General features: G+C 22.4%; 14 protein-coding genes across 14 annotated transcripts; 9 read left to right on the forward strand and 5 right to left on the reverse strand.

Annotated features, from left to right (window-relative positions):
- Positions 1 to 384: 384 nt before the first annotated feature.
- On the forward strand, positions 385 to 1,641 carry SRAE_1000344800 (Hypothetical protein; the record flags this gene model as incomplete). The annotated part of the gene is made up of 1 exon (XM_024650638.1): positions 385 to 1,641. One exon carries the CDS (start codon positions 385 to 387, stop codon positions 1,639 to 1,641), a length of 1,257 nt encoding a protein of 418 aa, XP_024504396.1.
- Positions 1,642 to 2,347: 706 nt separating this feature from the next.
- Positions 2,348 to 2,578, forward strand: SRAE_1000344900 (Hypothetical protein; the record flags this gene model as incomplete). The annotated part of the gene is made up of 1 exon (XM_024650639.1): positions 2,348 to 2,578. The coding sequence occupies one exon, from the start codon at positions 2,348 to 2,350 to the stop codon at positions 2,576 to 2,578; it is 231 nt and encodes a 76-aa protein (XP_024504397.1).
- A 378-nt stretch (positions 2,579 to 2,956) lies between these two features.
- Positions 2,957 to 3,659, forward strand: SRAE_1000345000 (Hypothetical protein; the record flags this gene model as incomplete). Its single annotated transcript, XM_024650641.1, has 2 exons — positions 2,957 to 3,014; positions 3,409 to 3,659. The coding sequence occupies 2 exons, from the start codon at positions 2,957 to 2,959 to the stop codon at positions 3,657 to 3,659; spliced, it is 309 nt and encodes a 102-aa protein (XP_024504398.1).
- Positions 3,660 to 3,947: 288 nt separating this feature from the next.
- SRAE_1000345100 (Hypothetical protein) lies at positions 3,948 to 4,166 on the forward strand (the record flags this gene model as incomplete). Its single annotated transcript, XM_024650642.1, has 1 exon — positions 3,948 to 4,166. One exon carries the CDS (start codon positions 3,948 to 3,950, stop codon positions 4,164 to 4,166), a length of 219 nt encoding a protein of 72 aa, XP_024504399.1.
- Positions 4,167 to 4,408: 242 nt separating this feature from the next.
- Positions 4,409 to 4,639, forward strand: SRAE_1000345200 (Hypothetical protein; the record flags this gene model as incomplete). The annotated part of the gene is made up of 1 exon (XM_024650643.1): positions 4,409 to 4,639. The coding sequence occupies one exon, from the start codon at positions 4,409 to 4,411 to the stop codon at positions 4,637 to 4,639; it is 231 nt and encodes a 76-aa protein (XP_024504400.1).
- A 1,286-nt stretch (positions 4,640 to 5,925) lies between these two features.
- SRAE_1000345300 (Hypothetical protein) lies at positions 5,926 to 6,870 on the forward strand (the record flags this gene model as incomplete). Its single annotated transcript, XM_024650644.1, has 2 exons — positions 5,926 to 6,079; positions 6,509 to 6,870. The coding sequence occupies 2 exons, from the start codon at positions 5,926 to 5,928 to the stop codon at positions 6,868 to 6,870; spliced, it is 516 nt and encodes a 171-aa protein (XP_024504401.1).
- An 864-nt stretch (positions 6,871 to 7,734) lies between these two features.
- SRAE_1000345400 (Hypothetical protein) lies at positions 7,735 to 7,974 on the forward strand (the record flags this gene model as incomplete). Its single annotated transcript, XM_024650645.1, has 1 exon — positions 7,735 to 7,974. The coding sequence occupies one exon, from the start codon at positions 7,735 to 7,737 to the stop codon at positions 7,972 to 7,974; it is 240 nt and encodes a 79-aa protein (XP_024504402.1).
- A 36-nt stretch (positions 7,975 to 8,010) lies between these two features.
- SRAE_1000345500 (Transmembrane protein 131-like) lies at positions 8,011 to 9,436 on the reverse strand (the record flags this gene model as incomplete). The annotated part of the gene is made up of 2 exons (XM_024650646.1): positions 8,011 to 8,325; positions 8,378 to 9,436. The coding sequence occupies 2 exons, from the start codon at positions 9,434 to 9,436 to the stop codon at positions 8,011 to 8,013; spliced, it is 1,374 nt and encodes a 457-aa protein (XP_024504403.1).
- Positions 9,437 to 12,077: 2,641 nt separating this feature from the next.
- On the forward strand, positions 12,078 to 13,585 carry SRAE_1000345600 (Speckle-type POZ protein; the record flags this gene model as incomplete). Its single annotated transcript, XM_024650647.1, has 3 exons — positions 12,078 to 12,313; positions 12,371 to 13,085; positions 13,151 to 13,585. The coding sequence occupies 3 exons, from the start codon at positions 12,078 to 12,080 to the stop codon at positions 13,583 to 13,585; spliced, it is 1,386 nt and encodes a 461-aa protein (XP_024504404.1).
- Positions 13,586 to 13,736: 151 nt separating this feature from the next.
- On the reverse strand, positions 13,737 to 15,272 carry SRAE_1000345700 (Hypothetical protein; the record flags this gene model as incomplete). Its single annotated transcript, XM_024650648.1, has 4 exons — positions 13,737 to 14,631; positions 14,674 to 14,818; positions 14,995 to 15,201; positions 15,248 to 15,272. 4 exons carry the CDS (start codon positions 15,270 to 15,272, stop codon positions 13,737 to 13,739), a joined length of 1,272 nt encoding a protein of 423 aa, XP_024504405.1.
- Positions 15,273 to 15,910: 638 nt separating this feature from the next.
- On the forward strand, positions 15,911 to 16,390 carry SRAE_1000345800 (Hypothetical protein; the record flags this gene model as incomplete). The annotated part of the gene is made up of 2 exons (XM_024650649.1): positions 15,911 to 15,926; positions 15,975 to 16,390. The coding sequence occupies 2 exons, from the start codon at positions 15,911 to 15,913 to the stop codon at positions 16,388 to 16,390; spliced, it is 432 nt and encodes a 143-aa protein (XP_024504406.1).
- Positions 16,391 to 17,480: 1,090 nt separating this feature from the next.
- Positions 17,481 to 18,174, reverse strand: SRAE_1000345900 (Zinc finger, RING-type domain and Zinc finger, RING/FYVE/PHD-type domain and Zinc finger, C3HC4 RING-type domain-containing protein; the record flags this gene model as incomplete). The annotated part of the gene is made up of 4 exons (XM_024650650.1): positions 17,481 to 17,504; positions 17,543 to 17,597; positions 17,634 to 17,998; positions 18,061 to 18,174. 4 exons carry the CDS (start codon positions 18,172 to 18,174, stop codon positions 17,481 to 17,483), a joined length of 558 nt encoding a protein of 185 aa, XP_024504407.1.
- Positions 18,175 to 18,873: 699 nt separating this feature from the next.
- Positions 18,874 to 19,467, reverse strand: SRAE_1000346000 (Zinc finger, RING-type domain and Zinc finger, RING/FYVE/PHD-type domain-containing protein; the record flags this gene model as incomplete). Its single annotated transcript, XM_024650652.1, has 2 exons — positions 18,874 to 19,290; positions 19,354 to 19,467. 2 exons carry the CDS (start codon positions 19,465 to 19,467, stop codon positions 18,874 to 18,876), a joined length of 531 nt encoding a protein of 176 aa, XP_024504408.1.
- Positions 19,468 to 20,154: 687 nt separating this feature from the next.
- On the reverse strand, positions 20,155 to 20,763 carry SRAE_1000346100 (Zinc finger, RING-type domain and Zinc finger, RING/FYVE/PHD-type domain-containing protein; the record flags this gene model as incomplete). Its single annotated transcript, XM_024650653.1, has 2 exons — positions 20,155 to 20,598; positions 20,650 to 20,763. The coding sequence occupies 2 exons, from the start codon at positions 20,761 to 20,763 to the stop codon at positions 20,155 to 20,157; spliced, it is 558 nt and encodes a 185-aa protein (XP_024504409.1).
- Positions 20,764 to 21,622: the final 859 nt, after the last annotated feature.

The following is a 21,622-nucleotide window of genomic DNA, read 5'->3' on the forward strand; positions in this document are numbered from 1 at the left end:
ACATGCAAAAATAAAAAAATTTTTTATTTTAAAAATTATAAATTTTTAGTAGAAATAATTTAATTTTTACACAATTTTTCATTCGAACAAAAAAATTTTATTTGTAGATTTTTACGAAATATATGTATGTTGATAAAGTAATTTAACGAATAACAGTAGTAAAAGAATTGTATGTTCTATTTTTTATCATTGAACCGAGGTCATTTTAGTTTATGATAAACTATCATTAATAAAGTTTTGTGAGAGATAATAAATATAAATAGAAAATTTTTTAAAATAATCTTTATAAATAAAATAATGATTTTTTTCTTATATTTCTTATTGAGTTTATCTCTAGTATGGTGTCAAAATATACCTATTTTAGATTTAAATACTGTTAATAATATGCATTGTGTTGCTTCATGGAACAATGAAAAAAGTGAAACTATAGGAGATGCAATACATGTATTTAAAGATTCTGAAGGATACTGGGATTTTGAATCAGTCACTGATGGAAATGAATATTGGAATATGAAAAGTAATAGTGAAATGATTGATTTCCAAGAATTTAATAATGCACAAGATTATGTTACATTTAGAGAATATAGAGATGGTGGTTATGGAGAAATTAATATTGACTACTCTTATTGTGCTCCAGTAATTTCTGGAAATGAATTTGATAATAGTCAATCTATAAGTCAAAATTTTTTACCAACTTATCTAGGTGGATCATACATGCCAATGTATATGCCGTATGGAGGAATGTTTATGCCGTTTGTTAGTAGTCCATTAATTCCTATACCAATATTTATTGGTGGTACATTAATTGGATGGCGTAGAAATAATTTATTTTTTGGTAGAAGATTTATGCCTGGATTAGGTGGTATGAATTTTATCAGAAGTGGATTATGGAATTCAATAAATTATGGTTTAAGAACTCGAAGATATGGAAGCCCATCGGGTTTGATGTATGTAGAGGATAATTTTGGAAGACGTAATAACAGGTTACCACCAATTGGTTATTCACTTGATTCAAGAAATAATAAAAGAGGGGGTGGATTTAGTATTAGAGGACATAGAAGAAATAGTTTAGGAAAAAAAAATGGAATTAATTCAAGAAATTTAAGGAAATCAAGAACAAGAGAACATAACAGAAATAGATCAAAAAATAATAATAATTTTTCTCGTCAAAATAATAGAAATTTTAATTCAAATAGACCAAATAAACCTTTTAATTCAAAATCTAGAATGTCAAATCGTAGGAATAATAATTTTAATAGAAATAATTTAAGACAACAAAAACATTTTGAAAATCGACCAAACATATCTAGAAAATCTCAATTTGGAAGAAATAGAAAACCAGGAAATGGTAAAGTAAGACAAAATATATTTTCACAGAGGTTACAAAATCGAGGATTTCAAAATTCAAAAAATAAAATACGAAATAACAATTTTCAAAGAAAAAATCAGGTAAATTTTAAATTTTTTAATAGAAGTAATTTAAGGCAACTCAGAAATAAGAATACATTTATGAATAGACAATTTTTACGGAACTTTCCATCACAATCAAGAACCAATAAACCTAGAAATTCTCATAGAAATAATTTTCCAAAACCTAGAACGTCTCTATCACGACAAGGTAATAAAGGAAGAAGAGGATAAAATCTAGTTGAATTTTTCAATATTTAATCCAATATTATATTTATTAATCACTCTCAAATATTTGAATCATTATGATATATATATATATATTCATAAAAAAAATAAGGTACCTTATTTATTTAAATGTAACTAATAAACTACCATACAATTTTTATGAATATTCTAATGGATAAAAATGAATTTTGATAATAAAAAAGACTTTCAACTAAAAAAGTCCAGTTTTATTTAATAATAATAATTATATTTGCTTTTTTTTTGTACCACTACACATGAAAATTTTTTTATAATTAATGAAAATGTTTATAAACAATTTACCTATTTTAAAACTTTTTTTTTTAAAAATTAAAAAAAACAACACGTCACTTGAACCATTCAAGTATAAAACTTTGTTTTTTAATATGTTAATTTAATAAGTAACAATATAATTGATATAAGCATTAATTTTTAATAATGCTATTATTAGAAATGTTTTTATTATTTTGAATATTTAAAAACAATAATACTATGATAATTTCTATGTTTAAGAAACAAAATGTATTGGACAAGTTAATATGTATGAATCAAGAATCAACTTCAGTTAGAAATCCATTAAATTCTTGTTTTTTTAAAATAGTATATATTAAAACTTTTTTTAAAAAATAAGTATATTTACATTTCATACTAATTTTATAATTAAATTATGAAACGAATAAATTTTTCAACTACTATGATTTATTTTATTGGTATTTTTATTGGAATATCTCTTCTTATAATTCATCCAACAGATGCACAATGGGCTAGAGTTGGGGCCAGAGGTGGTTTCGGAGGTGGAGGTTATGGAGGAGGATGGAACAGAGGAGGATGGAACAGAGGATGGGGAGGTGGTTATAGAAATTATGGTGGTATGGGAAGTGGTGGTTATGGAAGAGTAGGATTAGGATTAGGATTTGGAAGATAAATTTTAATCTCATTGTATTTTATCATTTTTAAAATTAAACATCATATAAAAATTTTTTCTTTCATATAATGTATTTTTTTTAAAAAAAGTTTAAAAAAAAAACAAATTGTAAAAAAAATAATATTTTGCACATAAAAACATAATATTAATTTGGGGAATAAGATGTAGTGGTAAATTTTCTATACTGACATTTTTTATTTATGATCAAAAATATAGTTTATTTATAATTTAAAAAGTATATAAATAAGGTTTTAATTAAAATAAGAAAGTAAAATTTTTTAAAAAAAAAAAATGAAAATATTATTTTATATGTTATTTTATATTTTAATACTATTACTGATAACAAATGTTGTTGAAGGAAGATTTGGAATGATGTCGATGGGTCGTTTAGGAATGAGAGGTTTTGGCAGAAGAGGATTTGGTAGAGGAGGATTTGGTAGAAGAAGAGGATAAATATACTAATATTAAATAAAAAGAAATATATTATTGGTACTTCTTTATATTTGATAATTTATAAAAATTTATTAAAATTATAAATTGTATAAATTAATTTTATTGAAATAATTTGTTTGTATCAAAATTAATTTTTACCACTTCATTTATTTGACATTAAAAAAATTATTGTTACTATAAAACAATTTTTTATTTGTAAACTTTTTAATTTTTAAAAAATTATTGTGTTTATAAAAAAATCAAGTTTATTGTATTTACTGAATGTTATAAAATATAAAAAGTATATAAAAACTTTGTATTTTCTAAAAAAGTTTCAATTTTTTTATTATAATAAATGAAGACTATATCATTTTTATTGGCAATTTTATTACTAATAGTATCATCAGAAGCTAGAAGATGGGGTGGAAATTGGGGTGGAGGATATAGTAGAACTGTAACCTATAGATATTATGGCTATAACAGAGGTTTTAACCGTGGTTTTGGTGGATGGGGCCCAAGATGGGGAGGAGGATGGGGTCCACGATGGGGTGGAGGTTGGGGTGGTGGTTATGGTGGAGGTTGGAGAAATCCATATTGGGGTAATCCTTATATGGGTAATCCTTACTTTGGTAATCCTTACTGGGGATAGTTATATTTTTATTACATATTTTAATTTGTTTATCATTATAATAAATAAACTTTAAATTATGAAACAGTTAAAGACAAATTCACTAAACACCTGTTGTTGACATTTATAAAATTTATTTTTAAAATTAATCATTCCTTAAATAATTATAATTAATGATATTTATATTAATGTAAATAATTATGTATATAAAAGAAAAAAAAATCGAGTAAAGCATACTTGTTTAAATGAGTTTTTTCAACCATGAAGTTGTTAAAATATTTTATGATAATATTTATGTTGGTTCTTTATATGATACCACTTGAAGGAAGACGTCGTGGAAGAGCTAGAAACAGTTACGGTGGTAGACATTCCCGTGGACGTAGTAGATCATGGGGTCGTCGTGGTGGTGGTTATAATCGTGGATTTTATAGAAGACCATTCTATGGTGGTTATGGAAGATATCCACCCTACTACGGATATGGAGGATACAATCCATTTTGGAGATATCCATATTATTATGGAAAATAAAAACTTTTTATAGATTTTAAATTTAATTTTACTCTATGTTTTTAAAATTATGATCACATGTTTTAATAAATAATTACATAATTTTATATTAAGAATATATTTTTTTTCTTATAAAAAAAATCACGAATATTATTTATACCAGTTACCTTATAAAAGGTCATATTTTTTTAAAATAAATTTATCAATATTTAAAGAAGCACTTTGTATGAAAGTTTAAAAGAAATAACATTTTACTTTTCGAGATGAAAATAAAAATAATTTTATTATTACTCTATCTATTGTCATTTGTAGTAGTATCTAATGGACAACGGGGGTGGCGTAGACGACTTTGGAGAAGAAGAAATCGTTTTTGGAGATATAGACCATGGGGGTACGGTGGCCCATGGGGATATGGCGGTCCATTTGGATATGGCAGTCCATTTGGATATGGAGGCCCATTTGGATATGGTGCATTTCCTGGATTTTTTGGATAAAATAGTTTACATTTTTAATATTACTTCAAATGCCTTTAAAATGTTTTTATAAAAAACATTATTAATTATTAACTTGGTTTTTCATTATTATTCAACTAATAGAAACAAAAATTTGATATTCGGTCTCTTATTAGTTGTAAATATTTCAATCATAATCAAAATTTTACAAATATAACATATAAAGATTATAATTTTATCTTTATAGAATAATTTTTATTATCATTGAATAAAGTATAAATATCATTCTACTATTTAATTGTATTACATAATTACCTAAATAATTTCAATTATTCATAAAAATACGAATTATTAGGTAAAAAAATACTAAAAATTAAAAAAAATTGACTAAATCTTTAAAATGATATGAATCTAAGTATTCAATAATATTTTATTTAGGTATTTACACAAAAAAAAATTTATATTAAAATATTTAAAAAAAAAAATTAATTTCATTACTTTTATCATAACTTTAACATCAAATACATTTTAATTAATATCTTTTGCTATAAAATTATGCTTTTTGTATATATCAATAACTTAATAATAAGAAGAAAGTTTTTCAATGTTATTTAATATTTCAACTATATAAGTTTATATAATAATCAATTATAATGAATAAATAATTTTTCATTTAATAAAATTAACTATAACAATTTCACATAAAAATTAATCAGTTATAAAATTGAAATATATTTAAAAGAAACACTTGATTAGTTGTTATCACAATTTTCTAGAACTTTTATAAATAAATATATTTTTAAATTACTAATGACATTTGTTTTAAATTTAAATATTATAAAAAAAATTTTTTTTATATTAAATACATCATTTTAATATCACATGTAAACTTTTAACAATACAGTACTATCTAATTGTAAACATATGTATTTTGCCAAATAAGTCAAATGACATCATTAAAAATGAAAAAATTTTAATATTTTATTTAAATTATCTTATCATACCAAGTTTTTACAAAATAAAAATTAAACTCTATTTTTAATATTTAACAAATAAATATAAAAATGTAAAATGTTTATTCATCAATTGTATTTATAAATGACAAAAAAGTAAAAATTCTATCTAATATATATTAAAACAATATAAACATCACTCAACATATTTTTTTAACAAAATTTTTTGCATAGATGAAAGTTGTATATTTAGCAATTTTATTTTTTTTACTAATATCTAGTAAATTCTGTGAAGGAAGAGGTGGTCATCATGGTGGAGGTGGTCATCATGGTGGAGGTAGTCATCATGGTGGAGGTAGCCACCATGGTGGAGGAATGAACCATGGTTGGGGCCATAATGGTTGGAATCATAATGGTTGGAACCATAATAGATGGGGTTGGCGAAGACCTTGGTTTAATCGTTGGGGTGGAGGAGGCTATGGTGGCGGATATGGTGGATATAGTGGATATGGAAATTGTAGATATGTAGGTATTTTCTTTCAACGGCTTAGATGTTTTTCTATGTTTGGATGATTATAATAATATGCAATTCATTTATCAAAAATTCATAAGAACCTTTAAAAAACTGTATATTTGCTTTAGTTGTTTTTTTTCACTAAAAAGTATAATAAATAAGATAAAAACTTTAAAAGAGGTCAATGATAAATTCAAGAAAATTAGTGATCTTTAAACAACTAATAATTCTTTTTTAATCAAAATTAGAGTATTTTATTAAATGATTTAGAAGTAAGTTGTTTATTGTGTAAATTTTTGTTGTGCAGTGTATTCTTATAACACCAATATTATTTTAAACTATATATAGTATTTGTATAATAAAAATTTATAATGATGTCATTTATTTATTTTTCATACATTATATTTTTATCAATGACTTTTTTAATTTTGTTAAATGCCAGAGGTAGCCATAATAGTCATGGTGATCATAGTAGCCATGGTGGTCATAATAGTCACAATCATGGTAAACATGATCATGGTCATTCTGAACATCACGGACATTTTGGATCTCATGGATATCATAATTTCAACCACAATAATCATATATTTTCTCAATGGAATCATGTTAGTAACAATTACAATGAAGATAATTCATATTGGAATCCATCATATTCAAATAACTACTATGGATATGGCGAAAATTATTATCCGTCATATTATGTTTCTGGATATCCTTATTCACAAAGTTATTATGGAAATGGTTGTCGTATTGTTGGAATAATTTTTAAGCGTTGGGTTTGTCCAATAAATTATTATAGAAAATAAGTATTTTGTACTTTTTACAAAATAATATAAAATTTTAATTTTTTTTAAGAACAATTGATAATAAATAAAATCTATCAAATATTATTATTTGCAATATTTATTGTATAACAATAATAAATTAATATTTTATATTATTTATTTAATTTCTTTTTGTTATTAAGTTATATTATTACAATTGATCTTTGAAAAACAATATATTATTATTATAATAAATAAAATTAAAATTTAATTTACCAATTTATTGAATATAACGAATACAAACTAAAAGCAATATTTATAACTATATTTAATTTAATTTTTACTAAAGATCAAACTTTTATGAAGATAAAAAGATACAATAAACAAAAAAATTAGAGCTTATTTGCCAATAGATTGTGGAGGAAAAACAATTTAAATAACAACATTATTAAGTATAAGAAAATTATCAAATCAAATAATTCTTGTTCCAATTTTTTAAATATATTTTTATTTAACCTTTAAAATCATGATTTTTAAACATAACAAAAATATAGTTTCCTAATATATAAAATGAACAATTAAATATATCGTTCGGTGAATATGTTTTATCCTAAAATCATTAACATCTCGAATTTTACAATATATGTACAGTCCAATTAATTTTAATATCTTGTTCTAATATATTAAAAAATATTTTCTTTATAGCCTTTTACAAAAATTTAATAAATAAATAAAACTTGTATATCAAACAAATTATTTAGAATATTTTGTTTTTAGAAAAAAAAAAGAAAAGAAAAATAAATATAACGCCTATAATTGATAAAAACATATATAAAGATAGATATAAATGATTAGAATTATTAATTATCACATTAAAAATAAATATTAGTTTACTATATACTAAAAATGAAATCTATTATAAGTTTTTTATTTTTCATTGTTATCATTGGAATAGCTACTGAAACTATAACAGCTCAATACTATGGCGGTTATGGAGGAGGATATGGTGGAGGATATGGTGGATACCCTTATTATGGAGGCTACAGTGGTTATGGATATCCAGGATATGGATATGGAGGATATGGTTACCGTAGACACTCATTTGGACACATGTTCAGACCATTTTTTGGTGGATATTATGGATAATAAAAAAAAACCATATTATATTTTTTAAATAATAACTTAAATATTTTTTTTTAAATTTTTTAATAAAACATACCCCGAATAAACAGTTGCGATATATGGTATTGTTACATTAAAAGAAGCATGCTTAAATGTAACAATAATTTTTCCTTTCATATAAACTTCTGCAATAGCAGGAAGATCATGTACACGTTTGAGATAATTAATATAAGGTAAGGTTATCATTTGAACTTTACAAATTTTTACTGGTGCTCCTGGTTTATTATCCATAGATGGTGATATTGCTACTTTATTTTTAGGATCAAAATTGATATTAATATTGTGAAAATCATTATTACCCTCAAATGTTACAGACTAAAAAAAAATTTAAATAATTTAAATAATCATAAGTTAAAAAAAAAATTACCTGAACATCAATACTTTTTGATAATGTACTGAATAATTCAATGTTTTTTACATCTTTGCTATTCATTCCTGCTTTAATTAAACCAAAATCTATTAAATCTGTTGTTGAATAAATAGAAATTTTTTGTTCAACTTTAACATCAACAGGTATAATAATATTATCTGCTACAGAATTTTCAAATGTATCACTAAATTTACTTTTAATAAATTTTTTTCTATCTTTATCAATAAGTTTTGTCTTTAATGTTATATAGGATAAAAGATTTTGCTCATGAGCACCAAGAATTTTTGCATTAATTAAAGTTTTTGTTGTAAATGGTTCTATTTCCCAACTATCTACTGATATCTCTTTAATTGTCTTACTATCAGGTAATTCTAAATGTACATCATTATGACTTGATATTATCTCTGTTATCCGTAGTAATTTTGGATGAGGGTTATAAATGGTTATTGGTGAAATAAAACTACTATTCATTGGTACAGTTGCAACAATTTGTTTCTTTAACCTATATGGAGTTTTTTTTCCTTGTCCTTTAACAGGAAGTTTTAGATAACCTGTCTCTAAATGTATAATGATAAAATCTTCTACCCATCTTTCTGTTCTGGATAAAAATATAACATCAAATGTAGTTTCTTCATTTGGAGCAAGATCTTTTTTTGTAGTAAAACTTGAATGAAAATGAGCAAAATTTCCTGAAATACCTTTAAAATGGATTGTTTTATCAGTAGGATTGTAAATTTTTACTGTTAAAACTTTAGGAACACCCATATAACATTCACCAAAATCCAATTCTTCAGGATCTAATATTAAATTTGATGTAGTTGTTTCTTTTTTTTCATCCAATGAAATTGAGAAATCATCATCATTACTAAGATAATATAATTCACTACCAGTTTGGACAAAGGCATGTGAAATTACATCATCAATTCCTTCTGCTAACTCTACAGCAGTTGGTCTTGATGTAAGTATGACAGAAGTTGTTAGACGAAATATTGATAGTGTCAATAATAATGTAAAAAGAAAGCAAAATTTAAATTTAATTACATTCAATATTAGCATACTTTAAGCATTAGCTAAAATATAAAAAATAATTATTATAATAAATATTAAAGAATTAAGAAAAGTAGAATTATATAATGCAATAAACAAAAATCATCGTAATAACTATTTTATAAATATATTATATAATATTTAGAATATATATCAATTCATATATGTGTGATTCAAAAACAAAATCAATCAAAGATCATAAACTTATTAATATTAATTACAACAAATTAAATTACAATATAAAATACATAAATATATGGTGATAATACATGTTATAATTTATTTTACCAATGTGATTAAAAAAAAAAAAAGCATATACCACAATAATATATTATATAATCTTATACCCTTAATATATCTCCATCAATCTGTAGTATACTATAATAATGTAATAAGAAGGTCGAAGAAAGATAATTCAAGATGACGTGGAAATGTAGTAAGGTAATGTGCGCAAAAAGATGTTGTCACATGGATGAGAAAAGAAAAATAATACATATTACTTCTATCCATTTTGTCTCCTGCCATTTTACAGGAACTTTTCTGTCATTCTCCTCTACACAAAATAATTATTTTTGTCTGAATGATGAACATATATATCTATATATATGTCTATTTTAAAAATAGTTATTTATACAATGATCATCTAATGAAATATTTTTGCGCAATATCATAAATTTGTTAGAGAGGAAAATAAAAAAGAACAAGTGAAAAAAAAAATTCTTTTTTTTTTTATAAAAAAGAAAAAACAAAATATTCAATTTTAAATTAATATCAAAAGAAGGGAGAAACATTATAAATATTTTACAATGGCTTTTGTCTATTGAATTGGCACCAAATATCTTTAAAAATATTTTGATTCCCTCAATTTTATTTCTACTTTATTATCTTTATTAACAATCAAAATATATACTTTTTGTGATGTTTATTTTATAGTGCAATAACAATTATATATTAAAATTGTTAAAAAAAAATAACATTAAAATTTACTATGAAATATGTATAAGTACTATTTTTTTTTTAGATTTATAAAAAGAATATAGTATAGAGAATAAGAATTAAAGTTATTAAAATATATATATATATCCTTTTCTAAAGATTATTGCACTTTCACAGATATGTTATACAGAAAAATACATATAGTATTATTAGTATATCAGTAAAATAAGAATAATATTATCTGTGACTTAGAAAAGAAACATTGATTATTTAGTAAAATGAATTTATAAATATACTAAAAGTTTTTGTGTTTAAATGTTGTCAACGTGATCAAAAACATTATCATTAAAATATTAATATCAAAAAATATACCTATATTTTTATTTATAAAAATTTTTTTTTAAATTTATTGTCAAAAAACAGGATAAAAAAGAAAAGATTTTTTTTTGTATATTTTAAAATAGTTTAATAGAAATGTTGATAGAAATATTAAAATATAAAGATCTCATCTGTGTTATAATACTAAAGGTTGTTTATTAAATTAAAGTTTAATTCTTAATAATGTTTTCTATAATAAAATCACATAAAATTGATGGCAATTTAGAAAATGTAATACTTATTTTAACAAACGTATTTCAGACCACCATCATCCATATGAAAAGAATAATAATAAATGTTGGGGTAACTTATTTTTTATTTTTTTTTTTGTAACAAATATAACTACAATTAGTGAGATAAGTAGTAATAATAATATAATAAATTTTCATTTAAATAATAATTTTTTTTAACATAAATCAACAATTTAATAAAATCCTTCTAATTTTACATAATAACATTTCTTTCATTTAGAAGATGTTATTTATACAAACGATATTTTGAAACATCAATTTTTTGGAGAAATGTTTCTTACGGTAAAGTTTTTTATTTTCTTTTTAAAAATGTGATAATTTATGTTTATTAAATTTTTATATTATATTACAGTGATTTTTATCAAGATAAATAATTTTGTTTTATTAATCAACATTATTTATGTAATAACTACTTATGTTGTCATTTTTTGTTTGTTATTTAAATTTTTATTTTATTTATTTCTATTAGAATAGATGCTCCTTTTGTCAATAGTTTTATTTTCATAACGTCTTTTCTACTTTTATATATTCCTCATTTATATACTTTTTACAGATATTTTAATATGTCATTATCATACCTAATAGCAATATAATAGTGAAGTGAATATAAAAGACTAGATAAAAAAAACATATTTTTTCCTTATCATCGTTTTTGGAAATATTTAAATTATAATATATGCCTATATAATATTACTTTAACCTCTCTTTTATATTTTATTATAGATTGTTATAACATTTGCCTTTTCATCATTTTTATTATCTCTACATTTGGGTATCTTCATTTATCATTGTTATTAGAAGAACCCTTTCCCATCATTTTTTAACGTACTTTTTTTTCTTATTTTTTTATATTATATTGTATTTTATTATTGTGTATCCTTTTTTTTCATTTTAATAGTACTTTGAAAATGTGTGTATGTTTATTGATAGAAATCTAGTCGTATTTACTATTTCCACCCCATTCTATAATCGATATTTTCCTGAAATTTACATTTAAATTTTTTTATTTTTAAAGAAACAAAAAAAAATTATACACAATTATTTCATTTATTCTTTTTGGTATTTTAAGGCTCTATCATTTTATTATGGACCGTAATATAATAGGGCACATACCCGACTTGTCTTTTGAGGGAGATGATGAATACCAAGAACGAGAAAGAGACCAAAGACTTCAGGATGGAGATGATTTACCAACTAATAGACTTCATGTCTCTGCAACGTCAACTGAAATGGATACATTACGTTTTGTTCATAGATGGGTTGTGAAGCAATTTCCAGTTTACCAAGAATTATACAATACAGGAGACTTTTTAGAGTCAAAGTATGTTTTGAAAAAATTAATATAATATTTAAAAAATTTTTTCTTTTTTTTTTTTAGTTGTTTTGGTAGTTCTGATGGTAACTACAAATTTCGTCTAAAATTATTTCCAAAAGGAAAAGATGATGATTGTCATAGTTTTTTATCTTTATATTTGACAATTAGAAATTGTCCAACAAATAGGATAAAATTTAAAGTGAATTTCTATGTTGAGACAACAGAAGGAACAAAAGCATGTAGTTTAAATAGAAATATGGTTACTATTCACAAAGGTGGGATTGTTACAGCGTCTAAATTTTATGCTCTTGAAGAGATAAGAGATAAACCATCTTTATTTCTACCTGATGAAGCATTAACAATTTGTGCCGAGTTACTTGTTTTTAAAGATCCAACATCTAGACGTGTTGGTATGGACCAGTTAGGTGAAGCTTTTGCTGATGATTTAGTTGATGCAGATAATATAGATTTCCCAATGCGTTTTGATAGTATTAGTTATCCAGTTAATTTTCCAACTCCACTTTCAACCAAGCTTAAATTGTTAGGAAGCCAGGAGGAAACTGATGTGAGATTAAGTATGACACAAACAATTCTTCAAGACAAATTAGATGTCTGTAAAGATGTGGGGAAACTTTTTATGAATGACGAATTGACAGATTTTACCATCATTTGTAATGGAGTTTCTTTCAGAGTTCATAAAGCTATTCTATCAGCGAGATGTACCTATTTTGCTACTATGTTTTCAGATGAAACAAATATGGAATGTAAGTCGGGTGAAGTAAGTTTTACTTTTATTTATTTATTTATTATTTATTTTTTTAATTAATTAATTTTTTATTATAGGTCACATTTGAAGATTTTGACAATGAAATTATGAAAGCTGTATTAAGATTTATTTATACAGGAGAAGTACTTGAAGAATCTAAATCAATAGAAATGTTAGGAGCAGCTGATCGTTTACAATTAGATTCATTGAAAACATTCATAGAAAAGTGTCTAGTTAGTGAAGTGAATCAATCAACAGTTTGTAATCTCCTTCTTCATGCTGACATCTATAATGCAGAACGTCTAAGAAAACGATGTATAAATTGTATAGGTAGATACCAATCTAAAATTCTTCAATCAGAGGATTGGGATGAGATTGAAAAAAAAAATCCAACATTAGCGTCACAAACGTTGAAAGCTGTTGTTATGAGGAATCATCGTACACAAGCAACAGTCCGTGCAGCTCCAATGGAAAATAATGTAATCCAAAATAAGAGACCTCGTTTCTCATAACCAAATTATTAATTTTACTATGAACGCTATAACTCCTACCCCCAACTAACAAGTAATTTTTAAAAATCTATTGTAGAATTTGGAAAGAAATTTATTGCAAATAAATATAGCATAATCATTATTTTAATCTTTAGTTTTACATACAATAAAATTATACAGATGAATCACCATCAATCTTTTCCATATATGACTCCAAAATATTATCTAATTCTTTTAAATGGTCTTGTTTATTTTGAAGAATATTCTGGTGTTCCTCTACATCTTTTTGAATTTTTCTTATATTAAGCTTTAAAATTGTTAAATTTCTTTCTTGATCTTCACGTGCTTTTTCTTTTTGACTTTCTGTTGATAAGATAAGTCTTTTGTAATGTGTTCTTAATTTTCTATAAGCATCTAAATACTTCACAAATTGATCTTCTATTTCTTTTATTTCATTAAATTGTTCCCAAACATCTTTAATTTGGTTAATAGTAACGACGGCAGAATTTTCTAATATTCTTGCTTGTTCATTATAAGAAATAATTCCTGAATTAAGTTGACTTTTGATATATTCGACAGATTCAAGTAATGCATTAAAATGAGCTTTAATTTGATTTTCAGTAGATGAATTGGTAGATTTTTTTTGAATAAAAGTATTTTTTAATTGTTGAAACGCTTTATAGTAATTTTCTAAAGTAGTTTCTAATATATTAAATTCAATATCTACACCATAAGAAATTCTCTCATAATTTTTTTGAGATATCTCTTTAGTCAATTCAACTAATTTTCTTATTGTATCTTCATTATTACCATTACTAACAATATTACTTATTTTTGCCACTAATTCTTCAGTAATACTAGGTAAGTATTTATCAATTAATTGTCCAGTAATTTTATCATCCTCATTAGTACTGGATGTGTCATCTATAGCGTTGTGAGTAGATTTTGTTAATCCTAGTAGTTTAGTTGAGTTGTCAAAAGTTGAATGTGTAGCACTACTCATCATAAGCATGGCACTATCTAATTTACTTTTATTCCTAGGCCTTGTTATTGTTACAGAACCATCACTAAATTATATATAATTAAAAATAAAATACAAAATAACTTACTTTATTGTAGAAACTGTTTTATTAATAGAACTTAAATTATCTTGTTTTGATTCAGACATAGTTCCAGAGTTAAAAAAATTTTGTGAATCATCTACTGAAACTGTATCTTGAGTCAAATCTTCAAGACTAACAGTTTTTGATAAATCTATAAAATGTAAAATATATATATATATATAAAATTTTTGTATATTTATAAAAGATAACTTTTTTTGGTCAATAAATAAAATATATGGGTATATTAGTCAAATATTTGTATTAAAACTATAAATTTTATACATATATTTTGAAGGAAGTTATCCTCTTGTTCTCTATATAACCTACCAGTATTACGTTTCTTTAACAAGACATCAGGAGCATCAGAGGTTGGCGGCAAAAGAATATCATCCTCTGTTAAATTGGCATCCAATGAATCTGCCGTCCGATTAAGCTCTCCTTCATCAGATTGCGTTACTGGATCTTCATCTTCAGTAAGATTTCCATCTAGTGAATCTTCCGTTTTATTTAAATCATCACTCATATCATCAGTTTCTAAATATTTACTTTAATATTATTTATTTTATATAATAAAACCTACTATTTAATTCATTTAAAGAAGCCATTTTTTTTTTCTAAGAAAAATAGATAGTTGCTGTAAATATACCTTATGAAGATTAGTAATATAATATAATTCAGGTTTTCTTTCTAAGAGTATTACTTTTAGAAAAATGTCTTATGACAAAATTAAGATGTATATAAAAAAAAACTAAGGATAGAATATGTTTTTTTATTTTTTTTTTAATTTACATTAGTTGGATAATTAATTAAAATATATTTTTTTTTACTTTTGTCAAAATCCCTTTTTAAAATGTAGTTTATTTGAAGAACATTTATAGATGAAACATAACAAAAAAAAAGAGATAAGAAACAAATAACTTAGAAGTTTTATGTAATTATAAACTTTAAATGTACAAAGAAAAATTTTTTTTTGTTTATTTAAACTTTAGTTTTACTTCAATGTTTAAATTACATTAACAACGCTATAAATATATATATAAAAATTTTATTATTAAGTTTATTAGTGTACTTGAAAAAGTTTTTAAAAAAAAGTATATGATATAAAAACTTAAATTAATGTTTCCATCTGATTAACTAAAATTTCTTAAATAATCTTTATTATTTGAATGACAAAGTAATGATTAATTATTATACTATTTAAATATTTATTCATGAAGTTGTTTTGTAGATATTTAATTTGAAAATGGAGGATGATTTATGTAAGTATATTTTATTATGTTAAGATAATAATTTTTTTTTTGAAATAGTTGATTTTGTTGAAAAAACAGTAGGTAATAATGTAACAACTGAAGCAAAAGAAAAAGAAGGTTTAAGAGAACAATGTGTAGAAGGAGAAAATAACAAAGATATGTTCAAGGATATTCCACAAGATAAGGTTCAGGAAATGGCAACAAGAGTAACAGCAATAAAAGAAACTATAATGAAACACATAAAAGAACTAGAAGATGAGAATATGCGATTGAAGGGAGAATTAAATGAGGCAATTGCAACATCTTGTCCATCCTGTAATCATATAAATGGTGAATACCCAAAAAATGAAAAACAGGTAGAAGGTTTCATTTATGTTGATGGAAAAACATTGCGATTGAAGTTTGGTGATTCTAATGAAATGAAAACATATTATTATAATAATAAACTGCATTTGTTTGACGAATCGACTTAGTGTTAAGGCTGATATTGATTTTTTAAAATTTGAAATATTATTAATAGGGTCAAATACAAAAATTCCACTGTTTTTTTAATATTTTTTTTTAATTTAATAAAACTATTGGAATTTTAATATTAAATAATTCCATTGTATTTTGACTTCTTTATGATGATATTAACCTTTTTTATACTAACAAAATCAATTAATTATAAATTCGATGAAGGCAAGTAATTAAATATAAATATATATTTTCTTTTTTTAAAAGTATCATTATTATTTTTCAAATGTCAAATTACAAAAAACATGGACAATGTTATTTATTTTTTATTTTTATAAACAAAATATTCATAAACTTGAAAATTGGTCCTAACTTTATTAAATTTTAACAATTGGTTTCTAGAATAATTGCAAAAAAATATTTTTTTTAATGAAATTATAGCATAAATATTTAAGAATAATAATAACTTATCTCAAAATAATGTTTTTAACATGCTATTTACAACAGAAAATAGTAAAGACTTTTTATTACTACATAATGAAAATTTATAAATGAATCCAAATTCCAAAAATATTTATGATAATACAAATAAAGTAACAATTAAAATCAATTAATTTTTTTTAATATTATTTTTAGGTGAAATATAAAAAGTTATTAAAAAAACTTGGCAAAAAAACAAAAAAATTGATTGTAGAACTAGTTTCATATATAAACTCCATTACACAGGTAATTGCATATAAATAAAATATTATAAAATTTTAATAAAAAGTTATTTATATAAATAAATTAGAAATTATATTTAAAAAAAATCTTTTAAAATAGTGTACAATTAATAATATTTTGATAAAATAAAATATATATTCATTAGTTTTATGGGAAATATTTTTACAAAAAAAATTATTATTTGTAGTTTAGAATAAAATATATAACATTTAAATAATAGAAAAAATCATTTAAATAAATCTAGTTGGTTTATTTTTTTTAAATAATTCTTTTTCTAGAATATCATTATTACAATGTAAAATTTTGTTTTCTTTTTTCAACTCTTCAATTACCTGTTGAAGATTATTTTTTTCTTTAATAGTACTTTCCAATTTTTTGTCCCTGTCATTTAGCAATTCTTTTAAACGTCTAATACAATTATTAAAATGTTTTTGATTAATTTTTACCTCATTTTTCTTTAAATCTTGTTCTTGTATATTGGAATAATTTATTCTATCGTCGCTAGAATCAGGTACTAAGTTAAGTAACCAAACATACTCAGGTTCATTAATTCTATTTTTTATTAAAGGTTTATTTTCAAATTCAGAAAGTTTTTTTGTCAATTTATTGATTCTCTCATGATTATCTTCAATTTCTCTTTGTAATGCTAATGCAACTGTCTTCTGCTCAATTATCTCGAGTTGTTTCTCCTTTAATTCTAAATTTAATGATTCTGTTACACATTTTTCAGTTTCCAAATCATTCTCTAAATTTTTAATTCTTTCCAAATTATAAATATTACCATCTTTATTATTTTGATGAGAAATTTCATTTACCCTAGTTGTATTGTCATCTAAAAATAATTTCAATCCACTTCCAAAACGATGTCTACACAAACCACATATTTTTTCTTCTCCTCTTTTCTAAAAAAAAAAAGTAGTAGGTAATTAATTTAACGATTATGATTGATTATGATAAAATTTACCAAATACATAGTATTGTAACAAGTTCCACACATAACATGCCCACATGATATAGCCATCATATTATTAGAATTCATCTGATCAAGGCAAACATAACATGTAAAACCGAAGGTCATTATTCTTTTATCTATTATCTTATTATTGTCTTTTCTTCACCTTTTTTAACCTAAAGTTAGAATGAAAAAATGAAAGATAAAAGTAAAAATTAAAAAAAATTAAAAAATTATGAATATATGATATTATGGTTAAAATTCACTTGATAAAAAGGAAATTGTTATCAAAAAATACAAAAACATTTTTATTTCTGTTACGGTTATTTATGCAAATGATTAAAATCATCCTCTCTTTGATAATAATTATTTTTATAAGAAAAAAAAAATGAGAAGAATTATATTTATCATTATCTATATGTAAATATTGTATACACTTTATGTATTACGAAAGTAGTTATAATGATTCAATAAATAGAAAAACTTATTCATCAATATCTATTAAAGTATATTGTTAGATTATGATAAAATATTCATATTATCTTCCTTAATTTTTTTTTTGTTATGTCTATAATAATAGTATAACATTTTAAAATGGACAAACATCTTGAAGATATATACATCATTTTTATATCACGAGTGGATACTTAAAATGTATTAGAATTTTATTATTCTAATAAGAAAATTACTAAGATTAAATAAAAAAAATAAACAAAAATAATTCATTTAAATTGTTTTTGACAAAAAAAATATATCATCTTATAGTCATTTATTTGTTTGCCTTGATCAGTATTGTTATATTTTCAAAAAAAAAAAAAAGAGATTTCAAAAATCATTATTAAGAAGCTTAATATTCTTCATTATTATATTTTTTAATGAATTTATTTTTAATAATTTAATTGCTACTATTAATTCTCTTAGTAATGATATTCTTTCTTCTTCTGGTAAATCAATTGAATTAATATATGCACCAAATTGTTCCTCAATATCCAAAAATATTTCTTTTTCTTTTTCTAATTCTTCTATTCTACTTTTTAAAGCATTTATTTCTATTTTACTTTCTTGTATCACTTTACTTAATTGTCTTATTTCAGAGTCTTTCTTAATTATTTCTTCTTCATTTTTTATATCATTTTTTATACCACCCTCAATAACAATTTCTGTACTATGATCAAAATATAATTTTGTAACATATGTAAATGGAACTCTACATTTACCGCATATTTTTTCATCACTTCTTTCCTAAAAAAAATATATATATATATATATAAATATATATATTTAATTATTAAAAATAAAACAAACTTTATACATTCTTTGATAGCACTCCTCACACATGACATGACCACATGGCATCGCCAAAATATTAATAGGCTTCAAAAGTTGTAAGCAAACAAAACATCCAGCATCAAAAGTCATATTTTTAAAAATAAATATTTTGATCAATAAATATTAATTTTTCTCTTCTATCAAACTATCTGTATTTTTTATATATATATATATAAATATATTTTAATATAGCATTCAAATACATATAGTATGAGAATGTAATTTTATAAATATTATATAGAGAGTGAAATAGTGAATATTTGTACCTACAAATACTCATTATCTTTTTGAAATACGTTTAAAAGTAAATATAAATTTTTTATATTATAAGGGATAATAATATTAAAATTTTCTTTGTTAAGATAAAATATAAAAAAATAAAGAAATAAATAATAGAGAAAGATTTTAACAATTTATTGAGTGATATTTTTAACAAATAAGTTAGAAAAAATAAAATAATTATTGATAATGAACATTATTCTTTTCTTTTTTGTTAGATATTATGCCTTATTTTATATATATATATATATATAAATATATATGAAACATTTAATCAAAGCATGATTTTCCTGTTTTTCTTTTTCTACCTTCAATTAATAAAATTGCTTAGTAGAAATAAATAATTTTTTTTTGTTATTATTAATATTTGTTGTCGTTATGAATAAAATATATGAATACAACATCATGTGAAAGGCGGGTGATGATAATATAAATAATAAATAAAATATTATAAAAAAATATAGTAATAAGAATATATTAAAAAAAAAAATAATATAACTAATTTGTTGTTGTTGTTGCTCCAGTATTGGTAATAGTATTAAGAGTACCATCAATTTGACTCATTATACTATTTAACTGACCTTCTATTGCAGCATAGTCAACTAATTCATTTCTTAATTTTGTTATTTTAGCTTTTTGTAAAAGATATGAATGACGATAATTATCAACTTCATTTTGTAAAACTTTAATTTCAGCATCTTTTTGAATAATCTTTAAATCTCTCTCAAAAACATCCTTCTGTTTTTTCTTTAATTCATCTAACAATATCTCTGAATAACTATGTATTCTTTTTAATTCATCTAACATCATATTTGGTGAAACATTTTTTATATATTTATCTTCATTTAATGTATCATCATCACCACTCATTTCAAAATATAGTTTTATACAAAATATAAAAGGCCTCCTACATTTTCCACATTTCCTTTCCTGTCGTTGAATCTTAAAAATTAAAAATATATAATTTTTTTTTTATTAAATATTATAACTTACATCATACATAGTATGAAAGCAATTTTTACATAACATGTGTCCACAAGATATAGCAATAACATTATCTGGAGACATTCTTTGAAGGCAAACAAAACAATCCGTATTAAAAGACATGCTGTAAATAAAACTGCAACTTTTTTTTTTTTTTTTAACTTTCGAATCTATAAAAAAAAATTAAAAAAAAAATTATTAGCCATATAAATTATAGATTAAGTGTGACACATTATTTTATTTTATATGATACTTTTATATGAAAAAAAAGTACATTATATAATTAGAGAAAAAAAAAGGGCAGAAACTGTTTTTTGCACTCTTCTTTTTTATGTAAAATTTTCAATCATGTTGTAAAATAATTATGTTTGCTATCGTTATCATTAAAATACTATCCTTTTTAAATTTTTAAAAGTAGAGGATAAATAAGTTTAAAATATAATAAAAAAAAAATATTTAAACATTTCTATTATTATAATAAAATGGCAAAAACAAAAAGAAGTAAATGTTTCAAATAATAAAAAAAAGATTAAATATCAATGATCCTCGAATATTTAAAGAAGGAAGGAGTGATAAATATGTGTCAAGTTTTTAATAGAGATATTGTGAATAATGTGGTCTCTACTTTTATTGTATTTTAATAATATAAAAAAAAATGATAGGAAAGAAGTATATGATATGATGGAGATGTTTAATTTTTTAATACTTTAGTTGGTCATAAAAATAATAATATAATAAATCAATTGAAAACAAAAGATATTGTGCTCTTTTATTTTTTGTATGACCTTTTTATATTTAAATTAATCAAATAATAAAAAATTTTTTATGATCTAATATTTTAATGAATTTAAATGGTAAAATATTGAAAAATAGTATTAATTTATAGAAAAAAAAATTATTCAAAAAAATAGTTTGACCTTTGTCAATATATCTATGTATATATATAGAATAACTAGAAATGCTTAGAATGAAAAAGTACAAC

This window comes from Strongyloides ratti (genome assembly GCF_001040885.1).
Source record: "Strongyloides ratti genome assembly S_ratti_ED321, chromosome : 1".
In the NCBI taxonomy this organism is placed as follows: Eukaryota; Metazoa; Nematoda; class Chromadorea; order Rhabditida; family Strongyloididae; genus Strongyloides; species Strongyloides ratti.